The sequence below is a fragment of the Gossypium hirsutum genome, chromosome A06, assembly GCF_007990345.1.
Source record: "Gossypium hirsutum isolate 1008001.06 chromosome A06, Gossypium_hirsutum_v2.1, whole genome shotgun sequence".
Classification (NCBI taxonomy): Eukaryota; Viridiplantae; Streptophyta; class Magnoliopsida; order Malvales; family Malvaceae; genus Gossypium; species Gossypium hirsutum.
The window spans coordinates 3,807,502-3,824,894 of NC_053429.1; the positions used below are offsets into that span (position 1 = coordinate 3,807,502).

The following is a 17,393-nucleotide window of genomic DNA, read 5'->3' on the forward strand; positions in this document are numbered from 1 at the left end:
GGGAAGAAAAGTGAGAGGAAAGAAGAAAGGAAAGATTATCATTTTTCATCCTAATGCATAAAAATCAATCATTCCAAATTAGACTGATGAGAGGGGAGAAAATGAAAGAGAAATGTATATTAGTTCAAAATTATATATTTTTCAAATGTTTTATTTTTTTCCTTTTATTTTTTAACCCTACCAAGCAATGAATGAAAAGAAAATTACTTTCTTTCAAATTTTTCATCTTTCCTACCAAGTACACCTATAGAAAAAAATATATATTTTTCATTTTTCTATTTTTCTACCCTTTCAATTTTCCATTACACTTTACCAAACAAATCCTAATGGTAAAGTGAAAAGAAATTTGAAAAAATGAAAAACTAAAAGATGAGCATCACAAAAGTAAGCGCAGGGAATATACCACTAGATCAGTCTGGAGTATATCCATCATTCCATTCAACAGATTAATAGATAGTTCAGCAAATCTTTGCTCCTTTTCCTTTATAAGATTGAAGGTCTCTAAATATTTTGAGCATACATATAACATTGCGTTACGATCTTCTCCTGATAGTGATACAACCTAAACAAATGGGAAAATAAGAGGAACAAGTCTATTTATTAAGGAGTTAATAAGATAAAAGTACCATGTAGACCCCTATATTAGGAGTTAGATTGCATTTTGCCATTTTTATTTAAAAAATGAGCAAATTCATCCCTGTATGTAAGATGAAAGAGCAAATTGACCATTTTGTTAAAAATTCCATCCATTTTTACTATTAAGTACTAATTTGGCTGATGGAACAACCAGATAATGACACTTGACATGTCACATGTACCTCATGCTGACATAAAAGAATTGATTCAAGCAAAATGGATGGAACTTTTACTAGAAGAAATGGATGAAATTTTTGACATGGAGGGACTAATTTAAGCAACCGGATAGTAATACATCATCACTCAACAGTAGAAGTAGATGAAATTTTTAACAAGACCAATTTACTTTTTTATCTAACGTACAAGGATCAATTTGCCCATTTTTTTAATAGAGAAAGAAAAAAGTAATTTGACCCCTAGGGGCCTTTATGGTACTTGATAATGATAATAATAACCAAAAAAAAAATATTTACAATAGCATCAAAAACATACCTTCATGAGGTCAAGAATGTATTTAAGAACATGATTTTTATAGCCTTCTTCCCAAAACAATTCAAACAAACAGTCAATGCAGGTAGAATCATGTAAAATTAAACTCTTAACATCATCTGCTACTGAGAAAAATTCCTTAAAGATTTCCATGCATGTTTCCGTGCCTTCAATTATGAATATCTCACGTGAATCAAATCTTTGGAGACCATTAGACGGAAACCCTTCCAAATAATTATTATCAGTCACAAAGCTAATGTTGCTTGACTGTTTTGATTCTTGGGCCAAAATGCAAGCAACTTTAAGAACCCTGGAAACTGCATTGAGTGAGTTAAAGGAAGCAATAGTTTTCTCAACTGATTGCTGTAATATCTGAAGCAGACTTTTTGCGAGAACACTGGCAATCTCAGGGTTACAAGCACATTGTTCAAGAGCCTTTATTAAAGCAGACAATTCAGGCTGTCACAACATATAGTGAGGAAGTTAAAAGTTAAACAAACTCAGAAGCACAAAAATACAACCCTTTAGGTAAAAGTATTATGGAGGCTCTTTTACTAAGAGTAGGATTGCATTTTGCCCCATTTATTCAAAAAATAGACAAATTAGTCCTTATATATTAGATCCAAGAGTAAATTGGTCTTTTCTATTAAAAATTTCATCCATATCTATTGTTAAAAACAGGTTTGGCTCACAAAATAACTATACAGTTATATATGACGTGCCAAGTGTACCTCATTCTGACATACATGAGTTAATTTTTAATAGTAGAAAGGGATTGAATTTTTAATAGAATAACCAATTTGTTTTTTTATTTAACATACATGGACTTATTTGTCTATTCTTTTAGTAGAGAGAGCAAAATGTAATCTGACTCCTAATACAACGGCCTCCATGGTACTTTTACTGACCCTTTATAACCTAATCAAGAATAAATCTTTTATATGTTACTGCTAGAAGTGTAAAACAAACTGGAACATTCATAGCATAACACATACAAGCACATATATGCAATGAAATTAAAGAGTAAATAAACATTTTGGTACTTGAACTTGGATTTAAGATTCTAATTGGTACTATAAAGGGAATTTTTTTTGTCCAGTAAAGTACTTGAACTTGGCTTTAAAGTTCAATTTGGTACCTAAAATTTAATTTTGTCCGACTAGGTACCTGAACTTGTTTCTTGGTTCAAATTTGTACCTGAACTTATTTGAATCAATTTAAACTATGAACTCAAGTTCAGGTACTAATTCGAATCAAAAAGCCAAGTTTGGGTACTTAATTGGACAAAAAAACCTTAGATACCAATTCAAACATTGAAGCCAAGTTCAAGTACCAAAATGTATATTTACCCAAAATTAAACAATGAGTCAAACATCCAAATCATACTTCAATTAATACATAACCATATGATAGATATAAATTTAATTATTAACAATTTATATAACAAGGGCTAACTAGTAACTAGCTAAGAAATTATTTTTTTGATGAATGAAGTGCAATGAAGATCAATTGTTTCATAACTAATACCTTAGATATGACAACGACTTACCAAGTTATTGAGACTCCCATTAGATGTTGCTACTAACTCCACAAAAGTTATCACTTCTCTCTGAATAGTTCCAACCCCATTATCCTTTAGTTGAACAACATTGCTCCAACAAGAAGAGTACTTTTCAAGCTTTTCTAGAGACCCTTCATTGTATGTACTAATCTCTTTAAAAGGTTCCTCGGAAGCTGATCCTAAATAGAAAAAATTCTCAGAGAATATAAGGTCCCATATTCCGGCTTTGCGAAACACTTCGAGCAATGTAGGTGAAGAAGTAAGAATCTTTTTGAAGGCCTTGAGAACACAATGTTGCAAGGTATTGATGAAGACCCTCCAAGAAAAAGAAACAATGTGAAAGGTTATAGACTAGGAGATGAAAATAAAGCTAAAAAAAGAATAGAAGGTTAAAATATGCTATAAGTCCTTGTACTCTTCGTTTCTAGGAATCTAGTCTCTATACTTTTCAGATTTCAAAATTTAAGTCCAGCTATTAGTACTGTCAATTTTTTTATTAAAGTCAAGTTCATTACAATGTCAACAAATTTAACAAAACAGTATTAATAATTGAACCTAAATTCTAAAATTTGAAAAAGTACAATAACTAAATTCTAAAATTTTGAAAAGTATAGGAACTTATGACATATTTAAACGAAAATAGAATCATCGCTCGTTAGAGTCTGCATGTTGCTCAATACCCAGGGACAAATTTTACTTTACGGGAAGGGAGGCTAAGATAAAATTAAAAAAATTGGAAGAGCCAAAACTAAAAATTGTGTTAAAATGACTTAAATTAGTTAATTAATTTCTTCAAGGGGGCGTAAATGCAAATTTTCCATTTATTTAAAGAGCCAAAAGAGATTAAATTAAAATATCCAATTCACGAAAGCCTGAAAAGGCAATCATACCATTCAACCAAAGACCTACGCGCCCCCTTGGCTACGCCCCTGTTAATACCGTAATAGAACTACAATAGAAAATAAAAACATAGAGAAACCTTACCATAAATGTCTTGGAAGTTCATTTTTATATGGACATGTCTTGATGGATGGGAAAACTACAAGCAAAACCTTTATGACCCATTTAATTGAAAGTTCACCATAAATTGAAGAAATTTGTTCATGATAAGATTTAACATCTTCTGGAGCAAGAAGGAATGAGCAAAGGACTTTGCTTAGCTTCACAATACAATCATTCCAAAGCTGAATACAAGAAGCCTTGTCAATTAAAGGAATAGAAGGCTCCATCAATGAACTATTAGCATTATCCTCATTTGTTAAGTATAAAATGGATGCTTGGTTGCCGTCTTGTTGCATAAAAGAATCCTTCATTTGTTGTTTGTACTCTTGAAGCATGAAAGCAGGTGAACAAAAGCCATTTGCAAATTTATGGACTCTTTCATTTTCACATAAGAATTGTAGGTTACTCACATTCTCAAAGCTGATTACTTGTTAAGGTCATTAATATGCGTTTCATGCACAATTGATAACACAAAAAGGTGAAAGTACCTAAGAGATACTATATCAAATTAGTCTTTGTTATTAAATGGATTAACTTAATCCCTATACTATTAATACTATTAAAAAGAATAAAATAAGTCTAAATTATAACAAAGTTAACATTTGTTGTATAAATTTTTTTTTGATTTTTTTTCAGTTCTAGTTCAATTCCAGATAAAAGATATCATTTGTTGAACCATAAAAACTTTAAAAATATTAACTTTGTTAAACAATAGATGATGTATTTTAAACAGTAAACGTTTATTCTAATTTGGTCTTATTTGATACTTTTAAATGGTACAGGGATTACACATTTAATAATACAGAAGCTAATTTGATACAATTTCTATAATACAAGAATCTCCTAGATACTTTCACTATAAGATACTCTTTACAAAACTTTGGAGGAATCACAAAAACAAAATAGGTGTGCTGCATATTACTGCACTAAACATAAGATTTAAGATAGTATAGCATGGTAGCAAATATGCACTTATATAAGATATAATTGTATCTTCAAGGAGCGATATAATTCCAATTAGCATTCAAAATATTAAGAAATTTCATTTTTCACACAGAAACAAGTAAAGCATTAACTTGCAAACAACAAAACCACACAAGATTTTGAATACAAGAAAAATGGTATATAGGATACACAGCTTCCCTAAGAACTTCTAATGAAAGAACATGGAGCTCAAAAATTTTCAACAATATATTTTTTTCTCTGCATATAAGTTAACCACCAGAATAAAAGATCAGGAAAGAGAAGTAGAAATAAAATATTCTGCTAAAATTTCAAGATTTAAATGCAGAATGCTTTAAATAAGGGTTAAAATCCACTCCATTATTTTCTCATCCATTAATATTCAATACAATGATCATCACCATTTAAATGTGTACGACCCATGTGAGATCCATCTATTAAATGTGAAAATCAACTTGTAATGGTGATTAAACATGTATTGAACATTTATGAATGAAAAAAGTAATGGAATGGAGCCAAACTCCTTTAATATAGAGTAGAAATCTAATGTAAAATAAACTAATTGTACAATATAAATATGTGGAAATTTGGGGTTCTTATTCCAAGATTATTAGGATTTTGATAGACTAAACTGAAGGAATTTGGTTGACTAAGTTGGAGAACTCTGTACAGCTAAATAAGATGACTTTGCACAGCTATTACATTCTTATGATTTTTCTTAATGGTATCAAAGCCATTTGGCTTTTTCAATTTAAGATTTTACCCATGTTTTACCTTAGTTTGTTCACTTTGAAACAATTGACTGATACAATCCATTGCCCAAAAAAGTGTTGTTATGTTGAGCATTGGCAAGATTATCTGTTTTGAAGCCTCATACCACATGGTAGGTAATGCTTCATTTTTACAAGAATAAAATCCTTGTCACGAGAATTATAAAGTCAAAAGTGTCAATTGGTCACTTTCAAAAGTCATTGGCAATGGGAATTGAAAGATTTCAAGAGAGTTTTGAATAAAATTGTACTTCTCTTATTAACTAAAGAATTGAACTTAAATAGAGAAAAAAAGTCCTAATCCTAATTGGGAAAATAGTTCCCTTATTCTAATAAACTACTAAAACATAAAAAGAAAATAGTTCCCTTATTTTAGTAAACTACTAAAAGACAAAACAAAAATATTTCTAGAATATGAATAAAATTTATCTACCCAAATAAGATTTATCTACCTAAATAAATTTAAAATATATATATATATATTTCAACACCCTCCTTCAAGTTGGTGCATATATATCAATCATGCCCAACTTGCTTACAAGAAAATCAAAGCTTGTCTTAGAGAGTCCTTTGGTGAGTATGTCAGCAATCTGTTGTTTTGAAGGAACAAACGGCATGCACACTTGGCCTTCTTCAATCTTTTCCTTGATAAAGTGTCTAACAATCTCAACATGTTTAGTTCTGTCATGTTGGACTAGGTTGTGAGCAATGCTAATAGCAGCTTTGCTATCACAGTACAACTTCATTGGTGAAGTTATTGGTTTCCTCAGCTCTTCCATAATTCTTTTTAACCATACCATTTCACAAATTCCTTGAGCCATTGATCTAAACTCAGCCTCTGCACCACTTCTTGCTACAACAGTTTGTTTTTTGTGAGTAACCTTGTTTTTTAACAACTTGAGTGAATCGTTCAAACCAAGCTCGAGGAGACTGCTTCAGACCGTATAAAGATTTCTTGAGTTTACATACTCGAGTTCCAAATTTTTCTTCAAAACCTGGAGGAGGATCCATGTAAACTTTTTCTTCAAGTTTTCCATTTAGGAAAGCATTCTTCACATCTAGCTGCTGTAAAGACCAATCAAGATGAACAACAATTGATAAAAGAACTCTGACGGAATTTAATTTGGCCACTGGAGCAAATGTTTCAAGATAATCTATCCCGTATGTTTGAGTGTACCCTTTTGCTACCAACCGGGCTTTGTATCTATCTAAAGATCCATCTGGTTTGAATTTGGTTGTGAACACCCATTTCTAGCCCACTGTTTTTTTCCCTATAGGTAATTCCATTGTTTCCCATGTACCTGTTTTTTCAAGAGCACGCATCTCTAAAATAGCCTCCTTCCACTCAGGAACCTGTAAAGCATCTTTGACATTTTTTGGTATTTGGACAGTATCGAGACACGAAACAAAGGTTGAGAATGTCGAAGATAAGGCTTTATAGGATACAAAGTTAGACATGGGATATTTGACAATATTTCTAACACCTTTTCTTTTGGCAATTGGAATATCTAAATCAGAAAATTCATTGATTGGATTATGAGCTTTACCTGGACTTTTGACAGGATCTTGCGGGCTGGATTCTTGGTGATTAATCTGGTGGATTCCACTTTCTTGATTTCGATTTCTTCTTGAGTAAACAATTAACTCCTTTGTTTGTTCTTTATTTTCATGATCAGACTCTACAACTTTATCCTCCTTTTCATTAACATTAACATCATTAATTTTTGTGTTAATTATAAATTCGCCAAGTCACAAGGTTTCCTCAAACAAATGTACATTATCCTGATGTAGATCTTCTGTCTGTTATTGAGCCTGCCCAATTTGCATCTGTATAAGCTTCAATTCCTCTTTGTTCGGATTTCTTGAAGAATAAGCCATTTCCCGGTGAACTCTTCAAGTATCTTAGAATTCGAAACACTGCTTCTTCATGTTCCTCCATTTAGGAAAACATTCTTCACATCTAGCTGCTGTAAAGACCAATCAAGATTAACAGCAATTGATAAAAGAACTCTGACGGAATTTAATTTGGCCACTGGAGTAAATGTTTCAAGATAATCTATCCCGTATGTTTGAGTGTACCCTTTTGCTAATAACTTCCTAGAATTGAATTGAAGTACTCTTATGCATTATCAGTCCTGAATATATAAATACTACCTTGAAATTGATTTTGAAGCATGGAATTTGAACAAGGCCCATTTATCTTCCATAAGTAATAACTAGGTGATTTAGGTGTTTTTATCAACAAAGAATGCAAACCATCTTGCATCAATAATATTTGGAATCCGAAATGGTCCACGAATTTGACTATGGATGATTGAGAAAGGTTGAGATGGTTTGTATTATTGAAGAAGATAGGTGTTACAATTTGCCAAATAACAAAACTCACATGGGAAAGATTTTGGATTTTTATTGATGAGCAATGATAGAAACAACTTAGACAAGTACATGAAATTTGGGTGTCCTAGATAAAAATGCCATAGAATTATCGCACCATCTTTATCAGGAAATAAAGATAAACTCGAAACATTGACAGTAGAGGAGGCAACATAACGAGTCTAAGCATTCTAAGGATCGTTAGCCCTAATTTGGTAGAGATCTCCAACTTCCTTAGTAATACCAATCGCCCTCCTCGAATCCAAATCCTAAAATAAGCAATGGGAGGAAAACCTAGCAGTACACTTTTAATCTCTAGTATGTTTACTAATTCACAGCAAGTTGCATGTTAACTTTGGAACCAAAAGGATAGATTGAAGTACTAATGTGTTGGACATGATCATATTCCTGTTGAAATATGTATATATTTTAAATTTATTTAGGTAGATAAATCTTATTTGGGTAGATAAGTTTTATTCATATTCTAGAAATATTTTTATTTTATCTTTTAGTAGTTTACTAGAATAAGGGAACTATTTTCTTTTTATGTTTTAGTAGTTTATTAGAATAAGGGAACTATTTTCCCAATTAGGATTAGGACTTTTTTTCTCTATTTAAGTTCAATTCTTTAGTTAATAAGAGAAGTACAATTTTATTCAAAGCTCTCTTAAAATCTTTCATGGTATCAGAGCTATGTTAAAATCTCTAGTAACATCATGGTTAAAACAGCCTTCACTGGAGATAAGAGATCCAGCAATCAAACAGAGGAAGAAAGTTCTACAGTTGAAACAACTATCGAGAGTACAATGACTCAAGGGACAGAGGCGTCTCACCTTTTTTTTCAACTGACATCTCACAAGTTGAATGGCAAGAATTATCTGGAATGGTCGCAGTCCGTAAAATTAGCAATTGATGGGCGTGGCAAGCTAGGTCATTTAAATGGAGAAGTTGAGCAACCACAGGTGGGTGATCCAAAGATGAGCAAGTGGAGGTCAGAAAATTCTATGGTAATTGCGTGGCTTATTAATTCCATGGAAGCTTCCATAGGTAAACCTTTTCTTTTTCTCCCAATTGCTAAAGATGTTTGAGACGCTGTGAAAGACACCTATTCAGATTTAGAAAACGCTTCACAGATTTTTGAGTTAAAAATAAAACTGTGGAAAGCTAGGCAAGGGGAAAAAGAAGTTACTCTTTATTATAATGAGATGATGTCTCTTTGGCAAGAACTGGATCAGTGTTATAATGATGAATGGGAGTGTCCCGGAGATGGTGTAAAAGCTATGAAAAAAGAAGAGAATGAAAGAACTTATTTGTTTCTGGCTGGTTTAAATAAAGAATTTGATGAAGTGAGATCTCGGATCCTAGGGAAAAAACCGCTTCCAAAACTTCGTGAGATTTTTTCTAAGGTTAGAAGAGAGGAGACAAGGAGAAAAGTAATGTTAAAGCCAGGGTTTGAAGCTAATTATGATAATTCTGCTCTTGTAACTATTAAAAATAATGATGATAGTGAAAAAAAGAAAATAGTTCCCTTATTCTAGTAAACTACTAAAAGATAAAATAAAAATATTTCTAGAATATGAATAAAACTTATCTACCCAAATAAGATTTATCTACCTAAATAAATTTAAAATATATACATATTTCAACAGTTATCTCCTAGAAAATGGGATTATTCATTAGAGTTCATTTGTAGATACTCCTAAACAAAATCTGATAGCTAAAAAGAAAAACAAACACCTTCTTAAGGTACCTGGATCCATTATGTTCAGTGGTAATGTTCCTAAACATTTTGGGGGTTGGGGGAACAAACTTAACTGCCACATATTTGATCTATAGACTATCATCACGAACCTTGAAATTTGATGCCCCTTTCCACCAAACAGAGTTGTGACTAATATTCCATCCAAAGTCTTTTAATTTTAATCTATGTCCATGTTTCCTCTCATCAACAATGTACACTTGATCCAAAGTTAATCAAATGCATCTTTCTAGGGCACTCATCTCATCAAAAGGGTTACAATTGTTGTTGTCCCTTAACTAGGAAAATGTATAACACTATGGTTATAACCTTTGTGAAATATGTCTTATTATCCCAAAACTTCTATTTAGAGGGACAAATTACAAGGCCAAGAGAAATATCAATTTTGGTAAGGATGAAATTTTGAATATATAAGATACCGTAAAAGCTGTATTTTTTAACATTGAATCAAAATTTTAATAGATAAATTCACTACAGAAAGGCTAAAATAAAGGGATTTTGAGTGTGATTTTTCTTTCTTATTACACTCTACCTTTGTCATATACAAGGCTGGAATTTCTTCATCTTAATTTCTCTTAGATATCTTTATGAATTCTTAAAAGTTTCTCTAAGAATTCTTCATGAATTCCTCATAATTTCTCTTAGAATTTCTAATACACCTTTTCACATTGCATGTATCTATGTTCGTTCACTAAATAACTAAAAGGTTCAGGTTTTAAATAACAAATAGAAGCAGACAAAAAGGAAAGAAAATTTAACCAGAACAAAAAAACACATGATAAGCTCAGTTATGTCATCAAGCGACCAAAAATAAGGTGAGGAGGAGATGCAGCTGATGGAAAATTAAAAGTAGGTGACTAGAAAACATTCTAGTTTTACCTCCTCAACAACAAAACCAAATGGAACTTACTGGTTCTAACGAGTAAGTTCAATAGAATATCAAGACACAAGTGAAAACCCTAAATAGTTTCACAAAGTACCTTGGCCCATCAGCATTTGAGTCACTCTTTAAAAGTAGCATATTAATTGGTGGAAGTGCAAGTCCATCCAATAGAACTTCAAGCCCTCCAATGCTTTTGAAATGATTTTGACCACGAGAATTATTAGAAAGCGCAACACAAAGGGTTCTCAAAGTCAAGCACTGCAGTGGCATATCTGTCCACTGTTCTTTCATGCTCAACCTTCTCATGACACGCATCAACTCTGAAAAACAAACAGTTTTGATGAACAAAAATAAATGCAAAGAATATATTAAGTTAGTTTCAAATTGAGAAACATTTCAACTAAAAACACAACTAAGATTATAATCATGGTGTAAGGTGGTAATCAAATAGTGGGTGAATCTTCAAGGCCCTAGGTTTCCGAATGCTGCCATCCTTTTAATACTGTGAGAGGGCTCCTTGAGGTTTAAGGATGGAGTCAACGTCAGAAAGCAATAAATAAAGTACATAACTCAATAACCCTCAGCAAATTCTAATTTAGGAAATTGAAAAAAGAAATGAGAGATGACAACATAATCACACATGCCAACCAAGTTAGTCTTACACTCCCAAAATGAAGGTTAATTTGGGATGACCAAGTGATTAATTAAAGTAATATGAATGCAACCAAACAAATTGAAATTATGGGAATCAAATTTTTTATAAGCAAGTTATAGCAAGCACACAAAATGTTTAAACAAGATAGAAATAATCAATGCTAGCAAGATAACAACTAATGATGGAGAATATTGGAGAGGAGATCATACTAAGTCTAAAAGAACCCAAAAAAATTCAGTCTTGAAGATATAAGCAAGCATAATCTAACAAATAATGAGAGCATGATATGTATAAAAAGAAGAGTACCAATTACCAATTATAAGGTTATTATTTTTCAATTTTTAGCATAACAAATAAACATATTACAGCCTCATGGTATCTTCTATTCTGTTGCTGTTCAAAGTAATATATGTTTTGCAGCCATAGCAAATGGTTCACGCATGTTACCAAGTTGCATGAGATGATAAACAGAACTGCCTAACTTACCTACTAACCAATTAAGGCCACCGGCTTCCATCACTGAGACAATAGCCTTCTGATGCCAGTGTAGCCTTGTTTCAGAAAGAGAACCCTTTAAACTATTAGAAGAGTCAATTGAAGATGAAGCACCAATTTCATAAGAACCTTCAGTAATATTGTACATCTGAGCTTTCTCATATATATTTGAATCTAAATCAATTAAGCTACACATGATTGACACCACATATACAAGTAGTCGCTGTAAGAACCCTATTTTCTCTGTAAGAAAATTAGAAAAATTCTCATCAACAGAAAGTGAACCAGTCATTGTTTTGAGTTGGATAACTGCCCCTGGAATTACAAAAAAGAAAGAAAAAGAAAAGGAATTCAGCAATAAAATTCAAACTCCCATTTAAGTTTAATTAGAAGTACAAATAAAAAAGGACAAGTTCGTGTCAGAATTAATGGGAAAAATTAGAATACAAAAAAGAATCAAATTGAAGAATTACTAATTAGAATAATACCCTGTTGAAAAAGATACATAATTAATACCAGTTAAGCCTCAAAACAATCCAAGACCTGATCGACAAGTTTTTACAAAATAGCAGCATCACAAGAAATTTGACCACTACAGAAAACATTAGACCTCTAATGACATGCAATTGAATTTCAGTATCAGTACACTACAAACAAAAACTGACAGTATCTAAAGTAACAATACATAGGCCATTAATAAATTAATCAACCTTTCATTAGTGCTGTAAGTTTCTGAATTCCATCATAGTAGCTAAAAACTCTGCAATTATGCAGTGAACGAGCAATAATTTTTAAAGCATACAAAACAGGTAACCCTTCGGAAGTGATTATGAAGCTTATAGTTGCTGCAGGAAGGTCTGTTGTTGTGCGTCCCGCACTAGTATTTACTGGATTCATAATGAAAAGAACAAAGAAAATAAAATTACCTATTAGACATTTATACTAGATAATAAATCAAAATATAAGAAAAGAGAATCATAAAAATGAGAGAATTAAGAGAGCATACAACCGTTTCCACCCATAATAATCTCCAGTAACAATGTCTTTTGATTGATAGTATTTTGAAAAATAAACAGTCAATGTTTTCCAATAAAGGACATAACAATAGTGTGATAACATAAATAGGAGTTCTAGCAATTACAAGGGATATCCTATAAAACTACAAAGAACAAACAAAATTTTAATCAATTATCACATTAAAAAATTATTATCAGAAAATTTATCACATTAAAAAATAAAACTTTAAACTGAACTAGTTTTTTTTTTCTTTAAACTGAACTAGTTCTTAACAAAGTTTAGGTTGCATATAAAATTTTATATTTTTAAGCATAGCTAACTTTTTTTTTCTTCCTCAAAGAACAAAGGTTTTAAAATGTAGAAGTTTTTCCCATTCTAATTCAATTTCCAATTTTTTTTCTTTTTTCCTATAAATGTGATAAAAGTAAGTCCTTCCTACCAACAAGTAATCAGCCCAAATGAATGAAAGCAACTTCCTCAAAAGATAAACATCAACTTACTCTCAGAGACCAAAGTGGTTATTTGCATAATCTCTTCAGTCAAAGTCAAGATTATCTCAGAAGGATGCCCAGCAAAACAACCAACAATATCATTACCACTTGTAGAATTCTCTCCAGGTTGAATAGCCGTTGAGGCAGCCTCTGGCAACTGGCCATATTTAACAGGCTCCCAATTCTTGAATACTATCAGAAACTGCTTAAGGAAAACATGAAACATCCTTTTCTTTTCCTCCTAAAGTCATGCAAATTGGGGAGGCAAGACATGAATATAGAAAACTGAAGATAATTTCATCAATAAATATAAACCTTAAAGATGAACGTTAATATTTTGGCATAAATATTTCAATAATAAGATACTATTTTTATAAATATGAGCATACATGTAAAAGACCTAAATTCCAGGAGGGAAAAAGAATAAACCAGAAAAGCAATTGCTCAAAACTGATGAGAGGCCAACTAAAGTGAGAAAACACCTAAAAGACCTAGTAAAATTATTTCCAAGCATCACCTAAGAGCCTTTAAAATTGTGAATTGTATACTCTGTGAGTAGTTAAGAATACTACAATAATACTAAACAATCATGAATGAACTTCCCATGCTTGAAGGTTCAAGACAGGTTTTCTCTCTAAATCTTTTACCTTTAGCATAATGACCACACTCCATTTTAGAGGTGATCATGGGCCGGGCCGGGTTCGGGCCGGGCCCATATAAATTTTTAGGCCCATCTATTAGGCCCGGGCCCGGCCCGGCCCGAAATATGGGCCTAAAATTTTGCCCAAGCCCGGCCCGAAATAAAATTACTAAGCCAGAGCCCGACCCGGCCCGGCCCATATTAAATTTTTTTATTTCATTAAATAAAAAAAGTTTAAAAATATAATAAATCAAATATATTTAAAAACATAAAAACAAATATTAAAACAAATAAAAATAATACTAAAACAATTCTTAAAACAATACACAAATTAATAATATAATAAAAAATGGTTATATTAAAAATTTTAAATAATTAAAAATAAAATAAAAATATATATTAATATATAATTCGGGCCGGGCCGGGCCCGGGCCAAAAAACCCTTACCCGAGGCCCGGCCCGTTTTCTAAACGGGCCTCATTTTTTTGCCCAAGCCCATTTTTTCGGCCTATATTTTTACCCAAACCCTCCCATTTTTCGGGCGGGCCTTCGGGCCGGGCTGGGTCGCCCAGCCCATGATCAGCTCTACTCCATTTAGAGGTAGTCTAATAACGGCTTATATTATATGTCATTATCACCTCCTACCAAGTTGTTAATAAATCATTCCTTTTCTTTGACCAAATCTAGGAAAAAGAACACATGAAACTCATTAACTAAAATGAATACATAAAAGAAAACTCTACAAATGCAGTGAAACTAGAACTACTTAAAAAGGATTCAGAAAAGTTTTAACGCATGAAGACATACCTTATCAGCAGTGTTCTCGTATCTTTCCCACAGTGAACTCAAAACTGCCTCATCGTCTACTTCGCTGGAAGAAAAATGCCAACATGAATGAAGAACTAAATGAACTGTAATGGAACTTCAGGAATAAGAAATTAAGGTAAATCAAGTGCATGCAGCATCACCAACAGATAAATCACACCTCTAAGTATAGCTAGACCCTCACCAAATAAGGAACTAATTGTTGAGGGTGCATTTGTCAGTCAAACCTACAATATAAGACAAAAATCTGCCAAGGGCATAATGGCAGCAAGAATAAGTGATTAACCAAGCCCAACTTACACAAATCTGAATTATTTTGCTAGTAATTTATCTCTTATAATTCTGTAATTTATTAATGTTTTCCTTTTTTAATAATATAATGCCTACTATATGGAGGTCATCGAGAAGAAAAAATGGAACAAGCATAAAAGTTTATTTCTATTATTCTTTTGAGGTCTGAAGGTTCTTGTTGAGCATTGGCCTGCAATGCAACATATGGCCAGCAAGTTAGTAAGCAGACCAGCAGTGGTGCAGAACCGAATACAGCAACCAGCTCAGGACCATTTTGTTCTTTTTGTTCCAATGTAACCAGCTTTAGTTTGTTTGTAATTTGTAATCTAAGTTAATAAGATTTTTGATGTAATGGATGTAATGGCTGATATATCAGCTTGCTTTAGTTTGAAATTTAACTTGTATTAGTTGATTATTAGTGGGAGCAGTTACATTGTTAGGTAACTGTCTATTTTTGTAACCTTCACATATATTTGATTTTTTAATGAAATGAACTATCTGTTACAACTTTGTTCAAACTCTTTTCTCTCATTTTTCATTTTTCTGATCTTTGTTTTGATTCTTGGCAAAGTTGCTACCATTGTTCCAACAAATGGTAATCAGAGCTTAAGTCTTTGAGGGCCTCTGTTTTGTTGGTTGATTTGTTGAGAGAATACAAGTTTGAGAACAAGAGATCAAAGCTGTTGAGTTTATTTCAGCAAGATGAGTATCACATCTTCTCCACCTCCAGTGTTCGTTGGTGAAAACTACCACATTTGGGTAGTCAAGATGAAGACTTATCTTCAAGCTCAAGACTTGTGGAATGTAGTTGAGAATGACATCGAACCACCTCCATTGAGGACCAATCCCACGATTGCTCAAATGAGGCAGCATGCTGAGGAGAGCACTAAGAAGCACAAAGCTTTGGCCTACTTGCAAAATGGAGTGACAGATGTAATCTTCACTCGAATCATGGCTTGCAGCACACCTAAGGAAGCATGGGAAAGGTTGAAGGAGGAGTTCATGGGGTCAGATAAAACTAGGCAACAACAAGTGATTAACTTAAGGAAAGACTTTGAAAACTTGAAGATGAAGGAGTCTAAGAGTATTAAACAATACTCAGACAGGATTATGGCCACTGTCAACAGCAAAAGGCTGCTTGGTGAGGACTTTAGTGATCGCAGGGTGGTTGAAAAGGTTATTACCACACTCCTTGAGAGATTTGAGTCTAAAATCTCTTCAATTGATGACTCAAGGGACTTGACAACCATCTCCTTGTCTGAGTTGGTGAACTCTCTTTATGCTTTGGAGCAGAGAAGGGTCAACAGGCAAGAAGACCATCTTGAAGGAGCCTTCCAAGCAAAGGCCAAAGAAAATTCAAGCACAAGTCAGAAAGGTAAGAAGCCTTGGCTTGACAAGAGGGATAAACCAAGGAAAGATTCAGGCAAGAGAAAGTTTCCACCATGTGTCCATTGTAAGAAGACCACTCACTCTGAAAAGTTCTGCTGGTTTAAGCCAGACATCCAATGCAAGAGCTGCAAACAGTTTGGCCATGTTGAGAAAGTTTGTAAAAACAAACCAAAGGCACCAGCACAGCAGCAGATTCAAGCTCAAGCTACTGAAGACCTTCAAGCTCAGAAGGAGCATGTGTTCACAGCTTCCTACTTTGCATCTTCAAGCAGAGTCAAAAGCAATTGGTTGGTGGATAGTGGCTGTTCACACCACATGCCAGGTGATGAGAGTTTGTTCAAGGATTTAGACAGAAGCTACGTCTCAAAAATCAGAATTGGCAATGGTGAGCTGATTAAAGCCAAAGGCAGAGGCAGTGTTTTAGTCAGCACTTGTTCAGGTAACAAAATAATTTCAGATGTGCTCTTTATGCCTAATATTGATCAGAATCTGCTGAGTGTTGGTCAGTTGGTTGAAAAAGGGTATTCCCTAGTTTTCAAAAATGATTCATGTGTTATAAAGGACTGTCATGGTCAAGAATTGATTACAGTAGGCATGGTAGATAAATGTTTCATGCTTGATGTTAATAAGCTTGAAAACAAAGTTTATGTAAACTTGACTGATAATACTGGCCTATGACATAGAAGATTAAGCCATGTTAACTTCAGATCACTTGACCTGATACAAAAACAGAATTTGGTGGAGGATATGTCTAAAGTGGAAGCAAGTGACAGTGTTTGTGATGTTTGTCAGTTTGGTAAGCAAGCCAGATTGCCATTTCCAGTGAACCTAGTTTGGAGAGCTCGAGAAAGGCTTAAATTAGTGCACTCTGATATTTGTGGACCAATGAAGTCACCTTCTTTGAATGACAGCAAATATTTTGTGCTGTTTATTGATGACCTTACCAGACTTTGTTGGGTTTACTTCTTGAAACAAAAGTCTGAGGTATTTGAAGCCTTTAGCAAGTTTAAAGCATTAGTGGAGAACCAAACAAGCTGTAAAATCAAGGCATTAAAAACTGACAATGGGGCTGAATACTTATCTGAAAGATTTCAAAAGCTTTGTGAGCATGCAAGGATCCATCATCAGCTAACCACAGTCTATACTCTACAGCA

At 33.0% G+C, this 17,393-nt stretch overlaps 1 protein-coding gene across 1 annotated transcript in view; it reads right to left on the bottom strand.

Moving 5' to 3' along the window:
• Positions 1 to 17,393, bottom strand: part of LOC107941554 (BEACH domain-containing protein B) — a 48,299-nt gene that overhangs the window by 19,150 nt on the left and 11,756 nt on the right. The window contains exons 3-12 of the mRNA XM_016875108.2: positions 14,542 to 14,605; positions 13,104 to 13,335; positions 12,297 to 12,473; positions 11,578 to 11,901; positions 10,534 to 10,756; positions 4,823 to 4,891; positions 3,671 to 4,108; positions 2,675 to 3,002; positions 1,129 to 1,584; positions 404 to 562 (exon numbers count right to left, since the gene is read on the bottom strand). Coding sequence (XP_016730597.2) covers positions 404 to 562; positions 1,129 to 1,584; positions 2,675 to 3,002; positions 3,671 to 4,108; positions 4,823 to 4,891; positions 10,534 to 10,756; positions 11,578 to 11,901; positions 12,297 to 12,473; positions 13,104 to 13,335; positions 14,542 to 14,605 — 2,470 coding nt within the window. The remainder of the gene's footprint in view (positions 1 to 403; positions 563 to 1,128; positions 1,585 to 2,674; positions 3,003 to 3,670; positions 4,109 to 4,822; positions 4,892 to 10,533; positions 10,757 to 11,577; positions 11,902 to 12,296; positions 12,474 to 13,103; positions 13,336 to 14,541; positions 14,606 to 17,393) is intronic.